The sequence below is a fragment of the Pseudophryne corroboree genome, chromosome 10 (genome assembly GCF_028390025.1).
Source record: "Pseudophryne corroboree isolate aPseCor3 chromosome 10, aPseCor3.hap2, whole genome shotgun sequence".
Lineage (NCBI taxonomy): Eukaryota > Metazoa > Chordata > Amphibia > Anura > Myobatrachidae > Pseudophryne > Pseudophryne corroboree.
In genome coordinates this window covers 15,358,276-15,385,239 of record NC_086453.1, presented here as the reverse complement: position 1 = coordinate 15,385,239, position 26,964 = coordinate 15,358,276, and the positions used below count along the sequence as shown (strand labels likewise).

Here is a 26,964-nt window from a genome sequence, read left to right as displayed (position 1 = left end):
TGTCATTTCCCCCTGTACAGTGCCAGTAACACTGTCATTTCCCCCTGTACAGTGCCAGTAACGCTGTCATTTCCCCCTGTACAGTGCCAGTAACACTGTCATTTCCCCCTGTACAGTGCCAGTAACACTGTCATTTCCCCCTGTACAGTGCCAGTAACACTGTCATTTCCCCCTGTACAGTGCCAGTAACACTGTCATTTCCCCCTGTACAGTGCCAGTAACGCTGTCATTTCCCCCTGTACAGTGCCAGTAACACTGTCATTTCTCCCTGTACAGTGCCAGTAACACTGTCATTTCCCCCTGTACAGTGCCAGTAACACTGTCATTTCCCCCTGTACAGTGCCAGTAACACTGTCATTTCCCCCTGTACAGTGCCAGTAACACTGTCATTTCCCCCTGTACAGTGCCAGTAACACTGTCATTTCCCCCCTGTACAGTGCCAGTAACACTGTCATTTCCCCCTGTACAGTGCCAGTAACACTGTCATTTCCCCCCTGTACAGTGCCAGTAACACTGTCATTTCCCCCCTGTACAGTGCCAGTAACACTGTCATTTCCCCCTGTACAGTGCCAGTAACACTGTCATTTCCCCCCTGTACAGTGCCAGTAACACTGTCATTTCCCCCCTGTACAGTGCCAGTAACGCTGTCATTTCCCCCTGTACAGTGCCAGTAACACTGTCATTTCCCCCTGTACAGTGCCAGTAACGCTGTCATTTCCCTTGTACAGTGCCAGTAACACTGTCATTTCCCCCTGTACAGTGCCAGTAACACTGTCATTTCCCCTGTACAGTGCCAGTAACACTGTCATTTCCCCCTGTACAGTGCCAGTAACACTGTCATTTCCCCCCTGTACAGTGCCAGTAACGCTGTCATTTCCCCCTGTACAGTGCCAGTAACACTATCATTTCCCCCTGTACAGTGCCAGTAACGCTGTCATTTCCCCCTGTACAGTGCCAGTAACACTGTCATTTCCCCCTGTACAGTGCCAGTAACGCTGTCATTTCCCTTGTACAGTGCCAGTAACGCTGTCATTTCCCCCTGTACAGTGCCAGTAACACTGTCATTTCCCCTGTACAGTGCCAGTAACACTGTCATTTCCCCCTGTACAGTGCCAGTAACACTGTCATTTCCCCCTGTACAGTGCCAATAACACCGTTCTCCTCCTGTTTTAGGGAAAGCGTCCTGTGACTCTGATCGGGTTCAGCCTGGGGGCTCGGGTCATTTACTTCTGCCTACATGAGCTGGCGCAGGAGGCAGGTAATGGGGACATGTGTGTAAGTAGTGCTGCTGCGGGTGAATCCATGTCTCCCTCATTGAGCTGGCTTGGTGGAATTGCAGCGTAAACGTCACACAGCAATGTTTCGGGGTAATTACAGATTATAAGGAGATGTAAGCGCTTTCTTTGCCTCCGGCAGGTGCTGAGGGGATCATTGAGGATGTGGTGCTGCTGGGGGCCCCTGTGGAAGGTGATGTGAAGCGATGGAAACCATTAACGCGGGTTGTAGCTGGACGGATCATTAATGGCTACTGCAGGTGCGTAAATGATCTGGAATAGGTCAGGAGGAAATGAGTAATGTGCGCCCCCTTGTGTTTACTTATATAGCGGGTGGTGCTGAGCTGGATGCAGTAGTACCTCAAACCCCAGGTGTAAAATGCAGTGACTGAAAAAGCAGCAGTTGCGTGCAAATACAAAGCTGCATCCAACGCGAGATGCCTTTAGGTTGTTACAAGTAGCGTGTGTGCCCGGTGTGTGTTACTAATTCACAACTTATGCATATTAGTCTTGCAGTGTCTCAGTGAGGTCTTAGGTGAATGGATGGGGCCCCATTGCTGTGTGTACTGCATCAGTATAGGGAATGGATGGGCTGCATTGCTGTGTGTACTGCATCAGTATAGGGAGTGGATGGGCTGCATTGCTGTGTGTACTGCATCAGTATAGGGAGTGGATGGGCTGCATTGCTGTGTGTACTGCATCAGTATAGGGAGTGGATGGGCTGCATTGCTGTGTGTACTGCATCAGTATAGGGAATGGATGAGCTGCATTGTCACGTGTACTGGATCAGCATAGGGAATGGGTGGGCTGCATTGCCATGTGTACTGGATCAGCATAGGGAATGGGTGGGCTGCATTGTCACGTGTACTGGATCAGTATAGGGAATGGATGGGCTGCATTGTCACGTGTACTGGATCAGTATAGGGAGTGGATGGGCTGCATTGTCACGTGTACTGGATCAGTATAGGGAATGGATGGGCTGCATTGTCACGTGTACTGGATCAGTATAGGGAGTGGATGGGCTGCATTGTCACGTGTACTGGATCAGTATAGGGAATGGATGGGCTGCATTGTCATGTGTACTAGATCAGTATAGGGAGTGGATGGGCTGCATTGTCACGTGTACTGGATCAGTATAGGGAGTGGATGGGCTGCATTGCTGTGTGTACTGCATCAGTATAGGGAGTGGATGGGCTGCATTGCTGTGTGTACTGCATCAGTATAGGGAGTGGATGGGCTGCATTGCTGTGTGTACTGCATCAGTATAGGGAGTGGATGGGATGCATTGTCACGTGTACTGGATCAGTATAGGGAATGGATGGGCTGCATTGCCATGTGTACTGGATCAGTATAGGGAATGGATGGGCTGCATTGTCACGTGTACTGGATCAGCATAGGGAGTGGATGGGCTGCATTGCTGTGTGTACTGCATCAGTATAGGGAGTGGATGGGCTGCATTGCTGTGTGTACTGGATCAGTATAGGGAATGGATGGAATGCATTGTCACGTGTACTGGATCAGTATAGGGAGTGGATGGGCTGCATTGCCATGTGTACTGGATCAGTATAGGGAATGGATGGGCTGCATTGTCACGTGTACTGGATCAGCATAGGGAGTGGATGGGCTGCATTGCCATGTGTACTGGATCAGCATAGGGAATGGATGGGATGCATTGTCACGCGTACTGGATCAGTATAGGGAATGGATGGGCTGCATTGTCACGTGTACTGGATCAGCATAGGGAGTGGATGGGCTGCATTGCTGTGTGTACTGCATCAGCATGGGGAATGGATGGGCTGCATTGCCATGTGTACTGGATCAGCATAGGGAATGGATGGGCTGCATTGCCATGTGTACTGGATCAGCATAGGGAGTGGATGGGCTGCAGTGTCACGTGTACTGGATCAGGATAGGGAATGGATGGGCTGCATTGTCACGTGTACTGGATCAGTATAGGGAATGGATGGGCTGCATTGTCACGTGTACTGGATCAGCATAGGGAATGGATGGGCTGCATTGTCACGTGTACTGGATCAGCATAGGGAGTGGATGGGCTGCATTGTCACGTGTACTGGATCAGCATAGGGAATGGATGGGCTGCATTGTCACGTGTACTGGATCAGCATAGGGAATGGATGGGCTGCATTGCCATGTGTACTGGATCAGTATAGGGAATGGATGGGCTGCATTGCCACGTGTACTGGATCAGTATAGGGAATGGATGGGCTGCATTGCCATGTGTACTGGATCAATATAGGGAATGGATGGGCTGCATTGCCATGTGTACTGGATCAGCATAGGGAATGGATGGGCTGCATTGTCACGTGTACTGGATCAGTATAGGGAATGGATGGGCTGCATTGCCATGTGTACTGGATCAGCATAAGGAATGGATGGGCTGCATTGCCATGTGTACTGGATCAGTATAGGGAATGGTTGGGCTGCATTGTCACGTGTACTGGATCAGTATAGGGAGTTGATGGGCTGCATTGCCATGTGTACTGGATCAGTATAGGGAATGGATGGGCTGCATTGTCACTTGTACTGGATCAGCATAGGGAATGGATGGGCTGCATTGTCACATGTACTGGATAAGCATAGGGAATGGATGAGCTGCATTGCCATGTGTACTGGATCAGTATAGGGAATGGATGAGCTGCATTGCCATGTGTACTGGATCAGCATAGCGAATGGATGGGCTGCATTGTCACGTGTACTGGATCAGTATAGGGAATGGATGGGCTGCATTGTCACGTGTACTGGATCAGTATAGGGAATGGATGGGCTGCATTGTCACGTGTTCTGGATCAGTATAGGGAATGGATGGGCTGCATTGTCATGTGTACTGGATCAGTATAGGGAATGGATGGGCTGCATTGCCACGTGTACTGGATCAGCATAGGGAATGGATGGGCTGCATTGCCATGTGTACTGGATCAGTATAGGGAATGGTTGGGCTGCATTGTCACGTGTACTGGATCAGTATAGGGAGTTGATGGGCTGCATTGCCATGTGTACTGGATCAGTATAGGGAATGGATGGGCTGCATTGTCACTTGTACTGGATCAGCATAGGGAATGGATGAGCTGCATTGCCATGTGTACTGGATCAGTATAGGGAGTTGATGGGCTGCATTGCCATGTGTACTGGATCAGTATAGGGAATGGATGGGCTGCATTGTCACTTGTACTGGATCAGCATAGGGAATGGATGAGCTGCATTGCCATGTGTACTGGATCAGTATAGGGAATGGATGGGCTGCATTGTCAAGTGTACTGGATCAGTATAGGGAATAGATGGGCTGCATTGCCATGTGTACTGGATCAGTAAAGGGAATGGATAAGCTGCATTGTCACGTGTACTGGATCAGTATAGGGAATGGATGGGCTGCATTGCCATGTGTACTGGATCAGTATAGGGAATGGATGGGCTGCATTGCCATGTGTACTAGATCAGCATAGGGAATGGATGGGCTGCATTGCCATGTGTACTGGATCAGCATAGGGAGTGGATGAGCTGCATTGCTGTGTGTACTGGATCAGCATAGGGAGTGGATGGGCTGCATTGCTGTGTGTACTGCATCAGTATTGGGAGTGGATGGGCTGCATTGTCACGTGTACTGGATAAGCATATGGAATGGATGGGCTGCATTGTCACGTGTACTGGATCAGTATAGGGAATGGATGGGCTGCATTGCCATGTGCACTGGATCAGTATAGGGAATGGATGAGCTGCATTGTCACGTGTACTGGATCAGCATAGGGAATGGATGGGCTGCATTGTCACGTGTACTGGATCAGCATAGGGAATGGATGGGCTGCATTGTCATGTGTACTGGATCAGTAAAGGGAATGGATAAGCTGCATTGTCACGTGTACTGGATCAGTATAGGGAATGGATGGGCTGCATTGCCATGTGTACTGGATCAGTATAGGGAATGGATGGGCTGCATTGCCATGTGTACTGGATCAGTATAGGGAATGGATGGGCTGCATTGCCATGTGTACTAGATCAGCATAGGGAATGGATGGGCTGCATTGCCATGTGTACTGGATCAGCATAGGGAGTGGATGAGCTGCATTGCTGTGTGTACTGGATCAGCATAGGGAGTGGATGGGCTGCATTGCTGTGTGTACTGCATCAGTATTGGGAGTGGATGGGCTGCATTGTCACGTGTACTGGATAAGCATATGGAATGGATGGGCTGCATTGTCACGTGTACTGGATCAGTATAGGGAATGGATGGGCTGCATTGCCATGTGCACTGGATCAGTATAGGGAATGGATGAGCTGCATTGTCACGTGTACTGGATCAGCATAGGGAATGGATGGGCTGCATTGTCACGTGTACTGGATCAGCATAGGGAATGGATGGGCTGCATTGTCATGTGTACTGGATCAGTAAAGGGAATGGATAAGCTGCATTGTCACGTGTACTGGATCAGTATAGGGAATGGATGGGCTGCATTGCCATGTGTACTGGATCAGTATAGGGAATGGATGGGCTGCATTGCCATGTGTACTAGATCAGCATAGGGAATGGATGGGCTGCATTGCCATGTGTACTGGATCAGCATAGGGAGTGGATGAGCTGCATTGCTGTGTGTAGTGGATCAGCATAGGGAGTGGATGGGCTGCATTGCTGTGTGTACTGCATCAGTATTGGGAGTGGATGGGCTGCATTGTCACGTGTACTGGATCAGTATAGGGAATGGATGGGCTGCATTGCCATGTGTACTGGATCAGTATAGGGAATGGATGGGCTGCATTGCCATGTGTACTAGATCAGCATAGGGAATGGATGGGCTGCATTGCCATGTGTACTGGATCAGCATAGGGAGTGGATGAGCTGCATTGCTGTGTGTACTGGATCAGCATAGGGAGTGGATGGGCTGCATTGCTGTGTGTACTGCATCAGTATTGGGAGTGGATGGGCTGCATTGTCACGTGTACTGGATAAGCATATGGAATGGATGGGCTGCATTGTCACGTGTACTGGATCAGTATAGGGAATGGATGGGCTGCATTGTCATGTGTACTGGATCAGTATAGGGAATGGATGGGCTGCATTGCCATGTGCACTGGATCAGTATAGGGAATGGATGAGCTGCATTGTCACGTGTACTGGATCAGCATAGGGAATGGATGGGCTGCATTGTCACGTGTACTGGATCAGCATAGGGAATGGATGGGCTGCATTGTCATGTGTACTGGATCAGTAAAGGGAATGGATAAGCTGCATTGTCACGTGTACTGGATCAGTATAGGGAATGGATGGGCTGCATTGCCATGTGTACTGGATCAGTATAGGGAATGGATGGGCTGCATTGCCATGTGTACTAGATCAGCATAGGGAATGGATGGGCTGCATTGCCATGTGTACTGGATCAGCATAGGGAGTGGATGAGCTGCATTGCTGTGTGTAGTGGATCAGCATAGGGAGTGGATGGGCTGCATTGCTGTGTGTACTGCATCAGTATTGGGAGTGGATGGGCTGCATTGTCACGTGTACTGGATCAGTATAGGGAATGGATGGGCTGCATTGTCACGTGTACTGGATAAGCATATGGAATGGATGGGCTGCATTGTCACGTGTACTGGATCAGTATAGGGAATGGATGGGCTGCATTGTCACGTGTACTGGATAAGCATATGGAATGGATGGGCTGCATTGTCACGTGTACTGGATCAGTATAGGGAATGGATGGGCTGCATTGTCACGTGTACTGGATCAGTATAGGGAATGGATGGGCTGCATTGTCATGTGTACTGGATCAGCATAGGGAATGGATGGGCTGCATTGTCATGTGTACTGGATCAGCATAGGGAATGGATGGGCTGCATTGTCACGTGTACTGGATCAGCATAGGGAATGGATGGGATGCATTGTCACGCGTACTGGATCAGCATAGGGAGTGGATGGGCTGCATTGCTGTGTGTACTGCATCAGCATGGGGAATGGATGGGCTGCATTGTCATGTGTACTGGATCAGCATAGGGAATGGATGGGCTGCATTGTCATGTGTACTGGATCAGCATAGGGAATGGATGGGCTGCATTGCCATGTGTACTGGATCAGTATAGGGAATGGATGGGCTGCATTGTCACGTGTACTGGATAAGCATATGGAGTGGATGGGCTGCATTGCTGTGTGTACTGGATCAGTATAGGGAATGGATGGGATGCATTGTCAAATGTACTGGATCAGCATAGGGAATGGATGGGCTGCATTGTCACGTGTACTGGATCAGTATAGGGAATGGATGAGCTGCATTGTCACGTGTACTGGATCAGCATAGGGAATGGATGGGCTGCATTGCCATGTGTACTGGATCAGTATAGGGAATGGATGGGCTGCATTGTCACGTGTACTGGATCAGCATATGGAATGGATGGGCTGCATTGTCACGTGTACTGGATCAGTATAGGGAATGGATGAGCTGCATTGTCACGTGTACTGGATAAGCATATGGAATGGATGGGCTGCATTGTCACGTGTACTGGATCAGTATAGGGAATGGATGGGCTGCATTGTCATGTGTACTGGATCAGCATAGGGAATGGATGGGCTGCATTGCCATGTGTACTGGATCAGCATAGGGAGTGGATGGGCTGCATTGCTGTGTGTACTGGATCAGCATAGGGAATGGATGGGCTGCATTGTCAGGTGTACTGGATCAGCATAGGGAATGAATGGGCTGCATTGTCACGTGTACTGGATCAGCATAGGGAGTGGATGGGCTGCATTGTCAGGTGTACTGGATCAGCATAGGGAATGAATGGGCTGCATTGTCACGTGTACTGGATCAGCATAGGGAGTGGATGGGCTGCATTGTCACGTGTACTGGATAAGCATATGGAATGGATGGGCTGCATTGTCACGTGTACTGGATCAGTATAGGGAATGGATGGGCTGCATTGTCACGTGTACTGGATAAGCATATGGAATGGATGGGCTGCATTGTCATGTGTACTGGATCAGCATAGGGAATGGATGGGCTGCATTGCCATGTGTACTGGATCAGTACAGGGAATGGATGGGCTGCATTGTCACGTGTACTGGATCAGCATAGGGAGTGGATGGGCTGCATTGTCATGTGTACTGGATAAGCATATGGAATGGATGGGCTGCATTGTCAGGTGTACTGGATCAGCATAGGGAATGGATGGGCTGCATTGTCACGTGTACTGGATCAGTATAGGGAATGGATGGGCTGCATTGTCACGTGTACTGGATAAGCATATGGAATGGATGGGCTGCATTGTCACGTGTACTGGATCAGCATAGGGAATGGATGGGATGCATTGCCATGTGTACTGGATCAGCATAGGGAATGGATGGGCTGCATTGTCATGTGTACTGGATCAGTATAGGGAATGGATGGGCTGCATTGTCATGTGTACTGGATCAGTATAGGGAATGGATGGGCTGCATTGCCATGTGTACTGGATCAGCATAGGGAATGGATGGGCTGCATTGCCATGTGTACTGGATCAGTATAGGGAATGGTTGGGCTGCATTGTCACGTGTACTGGATCAGTATAGGGAGTTGATGGGCTGCATTGTCACGTGTACTGGATCAGCATAGGGAATGGATGGGCTGCATTGTCACGTGTACTGGATCAGCATAGGGAATGGATGGGCTGCATTGTCATGTGTACTGGATCAGTAAAGGGAATGGATAAGCTGCATTGTCACGTGTACTGGATCAGTATAGGGAATGGATGGGCTGCATTGCCATGTGTACTGGATCAGTATAGGGAATGGATGGGCTGCATTGCCATGTGTACTAGATCAGCATAGGGAATGGATGGGCTGCATTGCCATGTGTACTGGATCAGCATAGGGAGTGGATGAGCTGCATTGCTGTGTGTAGTGGATCAGCATAGGGAGTGGATGGGCTGCATTGCTGTGTGTACTGCATCAGTATTGGGAGTGGATGGGCTGCATTGTCACGTGTACTGGATCAGTATAGGGAATGGATGGGCTGCATTGTCACGTGTACTGGATAAGCATATGGAATGGATGGGCTGCATTGTCACGTGTACTGGATCAGTATAGGGAATGGATGGGCTGCATTGCCATGTGTACTGGATCAGTATAGGGAATGGATGGGCTGCATTGCCATGTGTACTAGATCAGCATAGGGAATGGATGGGCTGCATTGCCATGTGTACTGGATCAGCATAGGGAGTGGATGAGCTGCATTGCTGTGTGTACTGGATCAGCATAGGGAGTGGATGGGCTGCATTGCTGTGTGTACTGCATCAGTATTGGGAGTGGATGGGCTGCATTGTCACGTGTACTGGATAAGCATATGGAATGGATGGGCTGCATTGTCACGTGTACTGGATCAGTATAGGGAATGGATGGGCTGCATTGTCATGTGTACTGGATCAGTATAGGGAATGGATGGGCTGCATTGCCATGTGCACTGGATCAGTATAGGGAATGGATGAGCTGCATTGTCACGTGTACTGGATCAGCATAGGGAATGGATGGGCTGCATTGTCACGTGTACTGGATCAGCATAGGGAATGGATGGGCTGCATTGTCATGTGTACTGGATCAGCATAGGGAATGGATGGGCTGCATTGTCACGTGTACTGGATCAGCATAGGGAATGGATGGGATGCATTGTCACGCGTACTGGATCAGCATAGGGAGTGGATGGGCTGCATTGCTGTGTGTACTGCATCAGCATGGGGAATGGATGGGCTGCATTGTCATGTGTACTGGATCAGCATAGGGAATGGATGGGCTGCATTGTCATGTGTACTGGATCAGCATAGGGAATGGATGGGCTGCATTGCCATGTGTACTGGATCAGTATAGGGAATGGATGGGCTGCATTGTCACGTGTACTGGATAAGCATATGGAGTGGATGGGCTGCATTGCTGTGTGTACTGGATCAGTATAGGGAATGGATGGGATGCATTGTCAAATGTACTGGATCAGCATAGGGAATGGATGGGCTGCATTGTCACGTGTACTGGATCAGTATAGGGAATGGATGAGCTGCATTGTCACGTGTACTGGATAAGCATATGGAATGGATGGGCTGCATTGCCATGTGTACTGGATCAGTATAGGGAATGGATGGGCTGCATTGTCATGTGTACTGGATCAGCATAGGGAATGGATGGGCTGCATTGCCATGTGTACTGGATCAGCATAGGGAGTGGATGGGCTGCATTGCTGTGTGTACTGGATCAGCATAGGGAATGGATGGGCTGCATTGTCATGTGTACTGGATAAGCATATGGAGTGGATGGGCTGCATTGCTGTGTGTACTGGATCAGTATAGGGAATGGATGGGATGCATTGTCAAATGTACTGGATCAGCATAGGGAATGGATGGGCTGCATTGTCACGTGTACTGGATCAGTATAGGGAATGGATGAGCTGCATTGTCACGTGTACTGGATAAGCATATGGAATGGATGGGCTGCATTGTCACGTGTACTGGATCAGTATAGGGAATGGATGGGCTGCATTGTCATGTGTACTGGATCAGCATAGGGAATGGATGGGCTGCATTGCCATGTGTACTGGATCAGCATAGGGAGTGGATGGGCTGCATTGCTGTGTGTACTGGATCAGCATAGGGAATGGATGGGCTGCATTGTCATGTGTACTGGATCAGTATAGGGAATGGATGGCCTGCATTGTCATGTGTACTGGATCAGCATAGGGAATGGATGGGCTGCATTGCCATGTGTACTGGATCAGCATAGGGAGTGGATGGGCTGCATTGCTGTGTGTACTGGATCAGCATAGGGAATGGATGGGCTGCATTGTCAGGTGTACTGGATCAGCATAGGGAATGAATGGGCTGCATTGTCACGTGTACTGGATCAGCATAGGGAGTGGATGGGCTGCATTGTCACGTGTACTGGATCAGTATAGGGAATGGATGGGCTGCATTGTCACGTGTACTGGATCAGCATAGGGAGTGGATGGGCTGCATTGTCACGTGTACTGGATAAGCATATGGAATGGATGGGCTGCATTGTCACGTGTACTGGATCAGTATAGGGAATGGATGGGCTGCATTGTCACGTGTACTGGATAAGCATATGGAATGGATGGGCTGCATTGTCATGTGTACTGGATCAGCATAGGGAATGGATGGGCTGCATTGCCATGTGTACTGGATCAGTACAGGGAATGGATGGGCTGCATTGTCACGTGTACTGGATCAGCATAGGGAGTGGATGGGCTGCATTGTCATGTGTACTGGATAAGCATATGGAATGGATGGGCTGCATTGTCAGGTGTACTGGATCAGCATAGGGAATGGATGGGCTGCATTGTCACGTGTACTGGATAAGCATATGGAATGGATGGGCTGCATTGTCACGTGTACTGGATCAGCATAGGGAATGGATGGGATGCATTGCCATGTGTACTGGATCAGCATAGGGAATGGATGGGCTGCATTGTCATGTGTACTGGATCAGTATAGGGAATGGATGGGCTGCATTGTCATGTGTACTGGATCAGTATAGGGAATGGATGGGCTGCATTGCCATGTGTACTGGATCAGCATAGGGAATGGATGGGCTGCATTGCCATGTGTACTGGATCAGTATAGGGAATGGTTGGGCTGCATTGTCACGTGTACTGGATCAGTATAGGGAGTTGATGGGCTGCATTGCCATGTGTACTGGATCAGTATAGGGAATGGATGGGCTGCATTGTCACTTGTACTGGATCAGCATAGGGAATGGATGAGCTGCATTGCCATGTGTACTGGATCAGTATAGGGAATGGATGAGCTGCATTGCCATGTGTACTGGATCAGCATAGCGAATGGATGGGCTGCATTGTCACGTGTACTGGATCAGTATAGGGAATGGATGGGCTGCATTGTCACGTGTACTGGATCAGTATAGGGAATGGATGGGCTGCATTGTCATGTGTACTGGATCAGTATAAGGAATGGATGGGCTGCATTGCCATGTGTACTGGATCAGCATAGGGAATGGATGGGCTGCATTGCTGTGTGTACTGGATCAGTATAGGGAATGGATGAGCTGCATTGTCACGTGTACTGGATCAGTATAGGGAATGGATGGGCTGCATTGCTGTGTGTACTGGATCAGTATAGGGAATGGATGAGCTGCATTGTCACGTGTACTGGATCAGCATAGGGAATGGATGGGCTGCATTGTCACGTGTACTGGATCAGCATAGGGAGTGGATGAGCTGCATTGCTGTGTGTACTGGATCAGCATAGGGAGTGGATGAGCTGCATTGTCACGTGTACTGGATCAGTATAGGGAATGGATGGGCTGCATTGCCATGTGTACTGGATCAGTATAGGGAATGGATGGGCTGCATTGTCATGTGTACTGGATCAGTATAGGGAATGGATGGGCTGCATTGTCACGTGTACTGGATCAGTATAGGGAATGGATGGGCTGCATTGCCATGTGTACTGGATCAGTATAGGGAATGGATGGGCTGCATTGCCATGTGTACTAGATCAGCATAGGGAATGGATGGGCTGCATTGCCATGTGTACTGGATCAGCATAGGGAGTGGATGAGCTGCATTGCTGTGTGTACTGGATCAGCATAGGGAGTGGATGGGCTGCATTGCTGTGTGTACTGCATCAGTATTGGGAGTGGATGGGCTGCATTGTCACGTGTACTGGATAAGCATATGGAATGGATGGGCTGCATTGTCACGTGTACTGGATCAGTATAGGGAATGGATGGGCTGCATTGTCATGTGTACTGGATCAGTATAGGGAATGGATGGGCTGCATTGCCATGTGCACTGGATCAGTATAGGGAATGGATGGGCTGCATTGCTGTGTGTACTGGATCAGTATAGGGAATGGATGAGCTGCATTGTCACGTGTACTGGATCAGCATAGGGAATGGATGGGCTGCATTGTCACGTGTACTGGATCAGCATAGGGAATGGATGGGCTGCATTGTCATGTGTACTGGATCAGTATAGGGAATGGATGGGCTGCATTGTCAAGTGTACTGGATCAGTATAGGGAATAGATGGGCTGCATTGCCATGTGTACTGGATCAGCATAGGGAGTGGATGAGCTGCATTGCTGTGTGTACTGGATCAGCATAAGGAATGGATGGGCTGCATTGTCACGTGTACTGGATCAGTATAGGGAATGGATGGGCTGCATTGTCATGTGTACTGGATCAGTATAGGGAATGGATGGGCTGCATTGTCAAGTGTACTGGATCAGTATAGGGAATAGATGGGCTGCATTGCCATGTGTACTGGATCAGCATAGGGAGTGGATGAGCTGCATTGTCACGTGTACTGGATCAGTATAGGGAATGGATGGGCTGCATTGCCATGTGTACTGGATCAGTATAGGGAATGGATGGGCTGCATTGTCATGTGTACTGGATCAGTATAGGGAATGGATGGGCTGCATTGTCAAGTGTACTGGATCAGTATAGGGAATAGATGGGCTGCATTGCCATGTGTACTGGATCAGTAAAGGGAATGGATAAGCTGCATTGTCGCGTGTACTGGATCAGTATAGGGAATGGATGGGCTGCATTGCCATGTGTACTGGATCAGTATAGGGAATGGATGGGCTGCATTGCCATGTGTACTAGATCAGCATAGGGAATGGATGGGCTGCATTGCCATGTGTACTGGATCAGCATAGGGAGTGGATGAGCTGCATTGCTGTGTGTACTGCATCAGTATTGGGAGTGGATGGGCTGCATTGTCACGTGTACTGGATAAGCATATGGAATGGATGGGCTGCATTGTCACGTGTACTGGATCAGTATAGGGAATGGATGGGCTGCATTGTCATGTGTACTGGATCAGTATAGGGAATGGATGGGCTGCATTGCCATGTGCACTGGATCAGTATAGGGAATGGATGGGCTGCATTGCTGTGTGTACTGGATCAGTATAGGGAATGGATGAGCTGCATTGTCACGTGTACTGGATCAGCATAGGGAATGGATGGGCTGCATTGTCACGTGTACTGGATCAGCATAGGGAATGGATGGGCTGCATTGTCATGTGTACTGGATCAGTAAAGGGAATGGATAAGCTGCATTGTCACGTGTACTGGATCAGTATAGGGAATGGATGGGCTGCATTGCCATGTGTACTGGATCAGTATAGGGAATGGATGGGCTGCATTGCCATGTGTACTAGATCAGCATAGGGAATGGATGGGCTGCATTGCCATGTGTACTGGATCAGCATAGGGAGTGGATGAGCTGCATTGCTGTGTGTACTGGATCAGCATAGGGAGTGGATGGGCTGCATTGCTGTGTGTACTGCATCAGTATTGGGAGTGGATGGGCTGCATTGTCACGTGTACTGGATCAGTATAGGGAATGGATGGGCTGCATTGTCACGTGTACTGGATAAGCATATGGAATGGATGGGCTGCATTGTCACGTGTACTGGATCAGTATAGGGAATGGATGGGCTGCATTGTCACGTGTACTGGATCAGTATAGGGAATGGATGGGCTGCATTGTCACGTGTACTGGATAAGCATATGGAATGGATGGGCTGCATTGTCACGTGTACTGGATCAGTATAGGGAATGGATGGGCTGCATTGTCACGTGTACTGGATCAGTATAGGGAATGGATGGGCTGCATTGTCACGTGTACTGGATCAGTATAGGGAATGGATGGGCTGCATTGTCATGTGTACTGGATCAGCATAGGGAATGGATGGGCTGCATTGTCATGTGTACTGGATCAGCATAGGGAATGGATGGGCTGCATTGTCACGTGTACTGGATCAGCATAGGGAATGGATGGGATGCATTGTCACGCGTACTGGATCAGCATAGGGAGTGGATGGGCTGCATTGCTGTGTGTACTGCATCAGCATGGGGAATGGATGGGCTGCATTGTCATGTGTACTGGATCAGCATAGGGAATGGATGGGCTGCATTGTCATGTGTACTGGATCAGCATAGGGAATGGATGGGCTGCATTGCCATGTGTACTGGATCAGTATAGGGAATGGATGGGCTGCATTGTCACGTGTACTGGATAAGCATATGGAGTGGATGGGCTGCATTGCTGTGTGTACTGGATCAGTATAGGGAATGGATGGGATGCATTGTCAAATGTACTGGATCAGCATAGGGAATGGATGGGCTGCATTGTCACGTGTACTGGATCAGTATAGGGAATGGATGAGCTGCATTGTCACGTGTACTGGATCAGCATAGGGAATGGATGGGCTGCATTGCCATGTGTACTGGATCAGTATAGGGAATGGATGGGCTGCATTGTCACGTGTACTGGATCAGCATATGGAATGGATGGGCTGCATTGTCACGTGTACTGGATCAGTATAGGGAATGGATGAGCTGCATTGTCACGTGTACTGGATAAGCATATGGAATGGATGGGCTGCATTGTCACGTGTACTGGATCAGTATAGGGAATGGATGGGCTGCATTGCCATGTGTACTGGATCAGCATAGGGAGTGGATGGGCTGCATTGCTGTGTGTACTGGATCAGCATAGGGAATGGATGGGCTGCATTGTCATGTGTACTGGATCAGTATAGGGAATGGATGGCCTGCATTGTCATGTGTACTGGATCAGCATAGGGAATGGATGGGCTGCATTGCCATGTGTACTGGATCAGCATAGGGAGTGGATGGGCTGCATTGCTGTGTGTACTGGATCAGCATAGGGAATGGATGGGCTGCATTGTCAGGTGTACTGGATCAGCATAGGGAATGAATGGGCTGCATTGTCACGTGTACTGGATCAGCATAGGGAGTGGATGGGCTGCATTGTCACGTGTACTGGATCAGTATAGGGAATGGATGGGCTGCATTGTCACGTGTACTGGATCAGCATAGGGAGTGGATGGGCTGCATTGTCACGTGTACTGGATAAGCATATGGAATGGATGGGCTGCATTGTCACGTGTACTGGATCAGTATAGGGAATGGATGGGCTGCATTGTCACTTGTACTGGATAAGCATATGGAATGGATGGGCTGCATTGTCACGTGTACTGGATCAGTATAGGGAATGGATGGGCTGCATTGTCACTTGTACTGGATAAGCATAGGGAATGGATGGGCTGCATTGTCACGTGTACTGGATAAGCATATGGAATGGATGGGCTGCATTGTCATGTGTACTGGATCAGCATAGGGAATGGATGGGCTGCATTGCCATGTGTACTGGATCAGTATAGGGAATGGATGGGCTGCATTGTCACGTGTACTGGATCAGCATAGGGAGTGGATGGGCTGCATTGTCATGTGTACTGGATAAGCATATGGAATGGATGGGCTGCATTGTCATGTGTACTGGATCAGCATAGGGAATGGATGGGCTGCATTGTCACGTGTACTGGATCAGTATAAGGAATGGATGGGCTGCATTGTCACGTGTACTGGATAAGCATATGGAATGGATGGGCTGCATTGTCATGTGTACTGGATCAGCATAGGGAATGGATGGGCTGCATTGTCACGTGTACTGGATCAGTATAAGGAATGGATGGGCTGCATTGCCATGTGTACTGGATCAGTATAGGGAATGGATGGGCTGCATTGTCACGTGTACTGGATCAGCATAGGGAATGGATGGGCTGCATTGTCACGTGTACTGGATCAGCATAGGGAATGGATGGGCTGCATTGTCACGTGTACTGGATCAGCATAGGGAATGGATGGGCTGCATTGTCACGTGTACTGGATCAGCATAGGGAATGGATGGGCTGCATTGTCACGTGTACTGGATCAGCATAGGGAATGGATGGGATGCATTGCCATGTGTACTGGATCAGTATAAGGAATGGATGGGCTGCATTGTCACGTGTACTGGATAAGCATATGGAATGGATGGGCTGCATTGTCACGTGTACTGGATCAGCATAGGGAATGGATGGGATGCATTGCCATGTGTACTGGATCAGTATAAGGAATGGATGGGCTGCATTGTCACGTGTACTGGATAAGCATATGGAATGGATGGGCTGCATTGTCACGTGTACTGGATCAGTATAGGGAATGGATGGGCTGCAGAAGTGGATTTTACCTTTTAACCAACCCCCATCCCCCAGTAAAAATCTGCCTGGCCCTTCACCCCTGTAATTTGGATGCTGCTCTGTGAAAAAAAAAAAAAATATTATTCTCCTTATTCTGCTGTATCTATAAAGATGTACACCAGGTTATAAACACAGCAATAACTGATAATATTATTATTATTATTTTCTCCTTCATCCACTAGGGGCCACTGGAGCGCAGTTACAATGGGGAAATAGTAGGCAGTAATTGGGAGCTGGCACTTTAAAATTCTCACACTGTGGCTAGCTCCTCCCCTACTATCTCTCCTCCAAGTCAGTCTTAGTTTAGTGCCCAAGGGAGCTGGTTCACTTGGGTTTAGCTGAAGAAATGTTTATTTTTTCTTTATTATTTTATTTTTCTTACTTACACACACAGACTGGCAGCTCTGCCACTGCCAGTCTGCACCGCGGGAGCTGCCGGCGGGGTCCCATCGTAGCTGCGTGCGGCTCGGGATGGGCCCCGGCTGAGGGAGACACTGAGCTCTCCTGAGTTGGCCGGACACCGCTGCGTGCGGCGCGTGTCGGGGCCGCTCCACCAGCAGAAGATTCCGGTAGCATGGCAGCGGTGAGTATCAGGGGCCGGACACCGCTGCATGCGGCGCGTGTCGGGGCCGCTCTGTCGAGCAGTGTAAACACCGCTGAGTGCGGCGTGTGTCGGGAAGGACAGCGGTGAGTACAATCCCCCCCCCCCCTCCCCTCCTTCCAGACTGATTTATTATTTTACACTGTCAGTATTAAGGATATGTGGTGCTTGGACCCCTTTACTCCCCAGTAGGCTGGAGCGTATGAAGGGCGCACTTTGTATTTTAAACATTAGTGGGAGCTTCAGCCCGCTCTGTAAGCGGGCTCAGCGCTCTCCACTCCCCGGCCGCAGTATACATGCAGCCGGGTGATACATGCTCTCCGCTCCGTACGGCGGGCTCAGCGCTCTCCGCTCCCCGGCCGCAGCATACAGGCGGCCGGGGAGATACAAGGCGCTTCCCGCTTCAAGTTCAACAGCGGGTTTCATTTTTTAACTTGGCGCCAGAGCGGGGGGGCGGAGCTAACTCCCGCTCTGTACGGCGGGCTCAGTGCTCTCCGCTCCCCGGCCACAGCATACAGGCGGCCGGGGAGATACAGGGCGCTTCCCGCCGCTTCAGTTACAGCAGCGGGTTTTCATTTTTGAAGAACGGGGGGACGGAGCTAACTCCCGCTCCGTACGGCGGGATCAACGCTCTCGGCTCCTCGGCCGCAGCATACAGGCGGCCGGGGAGATACAAGGCGCTTCCCCCTTCAAGTTCAACAGCGGGTTTCAATTTTGAACTTGGCGCCAGAGCGGGGGGGGGCGGAGCTAACTCCCGCTCTGTACGGCGGGCTCAGTGCTCTCTGCTCCCCGGCCGCTACAGCACGGCTTACAAGTCCTCCGCTCCCCGGCCGCTACAGCACCGCTTACAAATCCTCCGCTCCCCGGCCGCTACAGCACCGGTTACAAGTTCCGTTCCCCGAGTCCGCTGCAATGAAGTTAGTTTACAGATAACAGGTGGGGGTGAAGCTTATTCCTGCTTGACTCAGCAGGCTCCCGGCGGCGGCTCGCAGCGCTCATTGTCAGGCTCAGCTCATTAATCATTTAAATCTAGTGTGCAATATTTATTTCTCTATCGTCCTAGTGGATGCTGGGGTTCCTGAAAGGACCATGGGGAATAGCGGCTCCGCAGGAGACAGGGCACAAAAAGTAAAGCTTTAGGATCAGGTGGTGTGCACTGGCTCCTCCCCCTATGACCCTCCTCCAAGCCTCAGTTAGATTTTTGTGCCCGGCCGAGAAGGGTGCAATCTAGGTGGCTCTCCTAAAGAGCTGCTTAGAGAAGTTTAGCTTAGGTTTTTTATTTTACAGTGAGTCCTGCTGGCAACAGGATCACTGCAACGAGGGACTTAGGGGAGAAGAAGTGAACTCACCTGCGTGCAGGATGGATTGGCTTCTTGGCTACTGGACATTAGCTCCAGAGGGACGATCACAGGTACAGCCTGGATGGTCACCGGAGCCTCGCCGCCGGCCCCCTTGCAGATGCTGAAACGAGAAGAGGTCCAGAATCGGCGGCAGAAGACTCCTCAGTCTTCTTAAGGTAGCGCACAGCACTGCAGCTGTGCGCCATTTTCCTCTCAGCACACTTCACACGGCAGTCACTGAGGGTGCAGGGCGCTGGGAGGGGGGCGCCCTGGGAGGCAAATGAAAACCTTTTTTGGCTAAAAATACCTCACATATAGCCTCCGGGGGCTATATGGAGATATTTAACCCCTGCCAGAATCCGTTAAGAGCGGGAGATGAGGCCGCCGAAAAAGGGGCGGGGCCTATCTCCTCAGCACACAGCGCCATTTTCCCTCACAGAAAGGCTGGAGGGAAGGCTCCCAGGCTCTCCCCTGCACTGCACTACAGAAACAGGGTTAAAACAGAGAGGGGGGGCACTAATTTGGCGTTAGAAATATATAAAAAAGATGCTATAAGGGAAAACACTTATATAAGGTTGTCCCTATATAATTATAGCGTTTTTGGTGTGTGCTGGCAAACTCTCCCTCTGTCTCTCCAAAGGGCTAGTGGGTCCTGTCCTCTATCAGAGCATTCCCTGTGTGTGTGCTGTGTGTCGGTACGTGTGTGTCGACATGTATGAGGACGATGTTGGTGAGGAGGCGGAGCAATTGCCTGTAATGGTGATGTCACTCTCTAGGGAGTCGACACCGGAATGGATGGCTTATTTAGGGAATTACGTGATAATGTCAACACGCGCCAAGGTCGGTTGACGACATGAGACGGCCGACAAACAATTAGTACCGGTCCAGACGTCTCAAAAACACCGTCAGGGGTTTTAAAACGCCCGTTTACTTTAGTCGGTCGACACAGACACAGACAGGGACACTGAATCCAGTGTCGACGGTGAATAAACAAACGTATTCCTTATTAGGGCCACACGTTAAGGGCAATGAAGGAGGTGTTACATATTTCTGATACTACAAGTACCACAAAAGAGGGTATTATGTGGGATGTGAAAAAACTACCGTAGTTTTTCCCGAATCAGATAAATTTAATGAAGTGTGTGATGATGCGTGGGTTCCCCCCGATAGAAAATATGGGCGGTATACCCTTTCCCGCCAGAAGTTAGGGCGCGTTGGGAAACACCCCTTAGGGTGGATAAGGCGCTCACACGCTTATCAGAACAAGTGGCGGTACCGTCTATAGATAGGGCCGTCCTCAAGGAGCCAGCTGACAGGAGGCTGGAAAAATATCATAAAAAGTATATACACACATACTGGTGTTATACTGCGACCAGCGATCGCCTCAGCCTGGATGTGCAGAGCTGGGGTGGCTTGGTCGGATTCCCTGACTAAAAATATTGATACCCTTGACAGGGACAGTATTTTATTGACTATAGAGCATTTAAAGGATGTATTTCTATATATGCGAGATGCACAGAGGGATATTTGCACTCTGGCATCAAGAGTAAGTGCGATGTCCATATCTGCCAGAAGATGTTTATGGACACGACAGTGGTCAGGTGATGCAGATTCCAAACGGCACAAAGGTGTATTGCCGTATAAAGGAAGAGGAGTTATTTGGGGTCGGTCCATCGGACCTGGTGACCACGGCAACTGCTGGAAAATCCACCATTTTTACCCTAAGTCACATCTCTGCAGAAAAAGACACCGTCTTTTCAGCTTCAGTCCTTTCGTCCCTATAAGAGTCATATCTGCCCAGGGATAGAGGAAAGGGAAGAAGACTGCAGCAGGCAGCCCATTCCCAGGAACAGAAGCGTTCCACCGCTTCTGACAAGCTCTCAGCATGACGCTGAGACCGTACAGGACCCCTGGATCCTACAAGTAGTATCCCAGGGGTACAGTTTGGAATGTCGAGACGTTTCCCCTGCGCAGGCTCCTGAAGGCTGCTTTACCAAGGTCTCCCTCCGACAAGGAGGCAGTATGGGAAAAAATTCACGAGCTGTATTCCCAGCAGGTGATAATTAAATTACCCCTCCTACAACAAGAAAAGGGGTATTATTCCACACTATATTGTGGTACTGAAGCCAGAAGGCTAGGTGAGACCTATTCTAAATCTAAAAAAATTTGAACACTTACAAAGGTTCAAATCAAGATGGAGTCACTCAGAGCAGTGATAACGAACCGGGAAGAAGGGGACTATCTGGTGTCCCGAGACATCAGGGATGCTTACCTCCATGTCCCAAATTTGCCCTTATCACTAAGGGTACCTCAGGTTCGTGGTACAGAACTGTCACTATCAGTTTCAGACGCTGCCGTTTGGATTGTCAACGGCACCCCGGGTCTTTACCAAGGTAATGGCCGAAATGATGGTTCTTCTTCGAAGAAAAGGCGTCTTAATTATCCCTTACTTGGACGATCTCCTGATAAGGGCAAAGTCCAGGGAACAGTTGGAGGTCGGAGTAGCACTATCTCGGATACTGTTACAACAGCAGGGGTGGATTCTAAAGATTCCAAAATCGCAGCTGATCCCGACAACAAGTCTCCTGTGCTTAGGGATGATTCTGGACACAGTCCAGAAAAAGGTGTTTCTCCCGGAAGAGAAAGCCAGGGAGTTATCCGAGCTAGTCAGGAACCTCCTAAAATCAGTGCATCATTGCACAAGGGCCATGGTAAAAAAATGGTGACTTCCTTCGAAGCAATTCCAGTCGGCAGATTTCATGCAAGAACTTTTCAGTGGGATCTGCTGGACAAATGGTCCGGATCGCATCTTCAGATGCATCAGCAGATAACCCTATATCCAAGGACAAGGGTGTCTCTCCTGTGGTGGTTACAGAGTGCTCATCTTCTAGAGGGCCGCAGATTCGGCATTCAGTTTTGGATGTTGGTGACCACGGAGGCCAGCCCGAGAGGCTGGGGAGCAGTCACACAAGGAAAAAATTTCCAGGGAGTGTGATCAAGTCTGGAGATTTGTCTCCACATAAATATAGCTAAGGGTAAATTTATAATGCTCTAAGCTTAGCAAGACCTCTGCTTCAAGGTCAGCCGGTATTGATCCAGTGGGATAAAACATCACGGCAGTCGCCCACGTAAATAGACAGGGCGGCACAAGAAGCAGGAGGGCAGTGGCAAAAACTGCAAGGACTTTTCGCTGGGCGGAAAATCATGTGATAGCACTGTCAGCAGTGTTTCATTCCGGGAATGGAAACTGGGAAGCAGACTTCTTCAGTAGGCACGACCTCCACCCGGCAGAGTGGGAACTTCATGGGGAAGTTTTCCACATAATTGTAAACCGTTGGGAATTACCAAAGGTGGACATGATGACGTCCCGTCTGAACAAAAAACGGGACAGGTATTGCGCCAGGTTAAGAGACCCTCAGGCAATAGCTGTGGACATTCTGGTAACACCGTGGGTGTACCAGTCGGTGTATGTGTTCCATCCTCTGCTTTTCATACCTAAGGTACTGAGAATTATAAGACGTAGAGGAGTAAGAACTATACTCATGGCTCTGGATTGGCCAAGAAGGACTTGGTACCCGGAACTTCAAGAGATGCTCACAGAGGACTTATGGCCTCTGCCGCTAAGAAGGGACTTGTTTCAGCAAGTACCATGTCTGTTCCAAGACTTACCGCAGCTGCGTTTGACGGCATGGCGGTGGAACGCCGGATCCTAAGGGAAAAGGCATTCAGGAAGAGGTCATTCCTACCCTGGTCAAAGCCAGAAAGGAGGTGACCGCACAACATTATCACCACATGTGGCGAAAATATGTTGCGTGGTGTGAGGCCAGGAAGGCCCCACGAAGAAATTTCAACTCGGTCGATTCCTGCATTTCTTGCAAACAGGAGTGTCTATGGGCCTCAAATTGGGGTCCATTAAGGTTCAAATTTCGGCCCTGTCGATTTTTCTTCCAGAAAGAATTGGCTTCAGTTCCTGAAGTCCAGAAGTTTGTCAAGGGAGTATTGCATATACAACCCCCTTTTGTGCCTCCAGTGGCACTGTGGGATCTCAACGTAGTTCTGGGATTCCTCAAAACACATTGGTTTAAAACCAGTCAAATCTGTGGATTTGAAGCATCTCACATGAAAAGTGAACATGCTCTTGGACCTGGCCTGGACCAGGCGAGTGTCAAATTGGTGGTTTTTTTCTCAAAAAAGCCCATATCTGTTTGTCCATTCGGACAGGGCAGAGCTGCGGACTCGTCCCCAGTTCTCTCCCTAAGGTGGTGTCAGGGTTTCACCTGAACCAGCTTATTGTGGTGTCTTGCGCCTACTAGGGACTTGGAGGACTCCAAGTTGCTAGATGTGGTCAGGGCCCTGAAAATATAGGTTCCAGGACGGCTGGAGTCAGGAAAACTGACTTGCTGTTATCCTGTATGCACCCAACAAACTGGGTGCTCTTGCTTTTAAGCAGACTTTTGCTAGTTGGATGTGTAATACAATTCAGCTTGCACATTCTGTGGCAGGCCTGCCACAGCCAAAATATGTAAATGCCCATTCCACAAGGAAGGTGGGTTCATCTTGGGCGGCTGCCCGAGGGGTCTCGGCTTTACAACTTTGCCGAGCGGCTATTTAGTCAGGGGCAAACACGTTTGTAAAATCCTACAAATTTGATACCCTGGCTAAGGAGGACCTGGAGTTCTCTCATTCGGTGCTGCAGAGTCATCCGCACTCTCCCGCCCGTTTGGGAGCTTTGGTATAATCCCCATGGTCCTTTCAGGAACCCCAGCATCCACTAGGACGATAGAGAAAATAAGAATTTACTTACCGATAATTCTATTTCTCGGAGTCCGTAGTGGATGCTGGGCGCCCATCCCAAGTGCGGATTATCTGCATTACTTGTACATAGTTACAAAAATCGGGTTATTATTGTTGTGAGCCATCTTTTCAGAGGCTCCGCTGTTATCATACTGTTAACTGGGTTCAGATCACAGGTTGTACAGTGTGATTGGTGTGGCTGGTATGAGTCTTACCCGGGATTCATAAATCCTTCCTTATTGTGTACGCTCGTCCGGGCACAGTACCTAACTGAGGCTTGGAGGAGGGTCATAGGGGGAGGAGCCAGTGCACACCACCTGATCCTAAAGCTTTACTTTTTGTGCCCTGTCTCCTGCGGAGCCGCTATTCCCCATGGTCCTTTCAGGAACCCCAGCATCCACTACGGACTCCGAGAAATAGAATTATCGGTAAGTAAATTCTTATTTTACCCTACAGTATTTCAGTATTTATCTACCCTGTTGGGTTCATTGTGTGTGTATAGTGTATATATATATATATATATATATGTAGGTGTGCGGATGTATGTATATATATATATTTATATATATTTATATATATATATATATATATATATGCATACAATACCATATATAGGGGGTAAATCAAACCACTTCCACAATGTTTTATAATAACAAAATGCCCCGCCTTGCCACAAGCGGAACCTCCGAAAACATCTGGGGCACCTAAATTAGCGGTACACTACATACAGGGCGGGGTGTTGCCTTCCCTTTATTATTCCTTGGTGTCACTGGGTACTAATGCTATTGGTATTTTGGGGAATGTGTATATATGAAACAGTGTGGCTCAGCACACTAATCCCCTAAACACCCAACCACAGAGGCCTGGGTTCAAGTACCACAACAGATACTTTAAGGCATCAGACAAATAGCGCTGCGGCTCAGTACGCTAGTAGCGGGTATCTGAACAGGAGGATCAGGGTTTGAACAGAGCAGCGTTACTGGTTCACCAGAAAGTTTATTTGAATCGTGTCGGTCACTACACATTATAGCGCAGACCTTACATAGGGCTGTGTTTATGTAACCCACCTTTTCTCCTTTCGTTTGTCTCACCTGGGATAGTCAAAGAATTCCCTCTTAGGTGTGAAGTATGCGGTGGAGCCATCTGCTTAGCCCTCCACGCACCTGCAGGACACTCCTGTTTGAACAGCTCAGATTATGCAGGTAATGTCACTGGTAACCAGAGACCTTGTACGTCATTTCACCTCTCCAGGTTTCTAAAGGAACCTTGCTAACCTTCCATGTTACACGACTTGGCAGTGGAAAGGCCTCTCTGGGAGGAGGCGACAGATGTCCAGGATACGGAGGATGTCTGTTTTCTGTGGAGTCTCAACCAGTGTCTCAGAATATCCAGGTGCATTATACAGCAGTTCGTCTGATACTGCAGGTAAAGGAGGCGGTCACGTCAGGTCCATCAGGGTTCGACGCTGATGACGAAATGGTCCAGTTTCGGATGAGCTGGGCAGACTCCGGTAGGCGGCTTGCAGACACCCGCATACACAATTTCAGGTATAAAACAATGTTTGTTTTCCTATCCTTTCCCCGCAGACGGAAGGAAATGGTATCAGAATCTCTCCAGGGTATACCCCTCAAGGTATCACCGGTCCAACAAGCTGCCGTTTTCCTGAGGCAACCTTGCTCAGGTATCCATCGAAGACACATATACGGCAGCGGGATTCTACCTTGTCCGGAGAAGGTAGGTGGTGGAACGATTGTCCTCTAGGTTACAATCAATTGCTACTTTGGGACAGATCAGAATCACGATTCTGCTTTAGGCTCTTTTGAGGTCTCCACGTCTGCAGACTCGGAATCTGCATTTTCGCTTGGGCTGTCTTAACCCGACGACCTCTGGGCCTGCGACAGTGACAGGTGAACATGAAATCCTACGGAGCAGATGGTTCTGGGGAAGGAACTTTCTGCAGGATTTCTTGAACCATTGGAGGTAAGTCTACTTTTCTTTCTCCTACTGCTGCCCCAGCTTCAAGACAGACCTTTACCGGTCTTTCCTTTAGATCTTTCCAGCCTTTTCAAGCTTTCGACTCCACAAGGGCGATATCTCCGTCGCCAGGGGATCTCAGGGTAACAGGCTGAAGCAGAGGTTCAGCATCCTCGGTCCAGTCTGAGTTTAGGTCATCCTATACACCTACTACAGGTCAAACCTTCCTACCACCTGGAGGGTCCCAGGGTAGGCGCATGTCGGTGGTCCTACGGGGAGTACTGAGAAGGCTTGGGCGGTTACAGACTAGATTTTGGAGTACAACCGTCTCAGGAGTCAAGAGAGTCATACTGCAGGCGGCGCTCCATATGCTTCTAACCGCAAAGGATGTTGATCCCTGTTTTTCAGATATCATTTGAATCGGGACAGTTCTCAGGCCTTTGTTTTCTTTTCACGTTCCGAAGCCAGTTGGCTCGGCCAGGCCTATTCTGGCCTTAGAATCCTTTCAGTCTGTGATTGCTAGTTTTGAACAAGATAGGGAGTTTTATGTGTCCCTTGTCTGCAGGGAGGCCTGTTTACTGATTTCCGTTGGGTTTCCTCATCGGACTTTTCTCAGATTCGCATTACAGGATACTCATTTTCACTGTCAGTCCTTTCCATTCGGTCTCTCTTCCGCTCCCACAGGGTTCAGGAAGATCACAGAATAACTCTTTTTCAAGGGCAGGAAGTACGTTGGTTCCCTAATGGGACAATCTACTGCTACTATCCCACTCTTTACATTAGGTGGCTTCTGAACATCCGAAGGATCCAGGAGCTTCTGGTTCGACACGGATCTCTCAACACGGTGCATCTGAGGATTTTTCCTTCCTCGGCACCAGGTACTCTATTTCTTCAGTCAAGCTGCGACGCAATGAGTGGTCGCC

The 26,964-nt window shown here is 49.4% G+C and overlaps 1 protein-coding gene across 4 annotated transcripts in view; it reads left to right on the top strand.

Annotated features, from left to right (window-relative positions):
• The window catches only part of TMCO4 (transmembrane and coiled-coil domains 4), a 146,734-nt gene that overhangs the window by 84,505 nt on the left and 35,265 nt on the right, over positions 1-26,964 (top strand). For all 4 annotated transcript variants that reach the window (XM_063942144.1, XM_063942145.1, XM_063942146.1 and 1 more), the window contains 2 exons: positions 1,174-1,258; positions 1,417-1,534. In XM_063942144.1, coding sequence (XP_063798214.1) covers positions 1,174-1,258; positions 1,417-1,534 — 203 coding nt within the window. The remainder of the gene's footprint in view (positions 1-1,173; positions 1,259-1,416; positions 1,535-26,964) is intronic.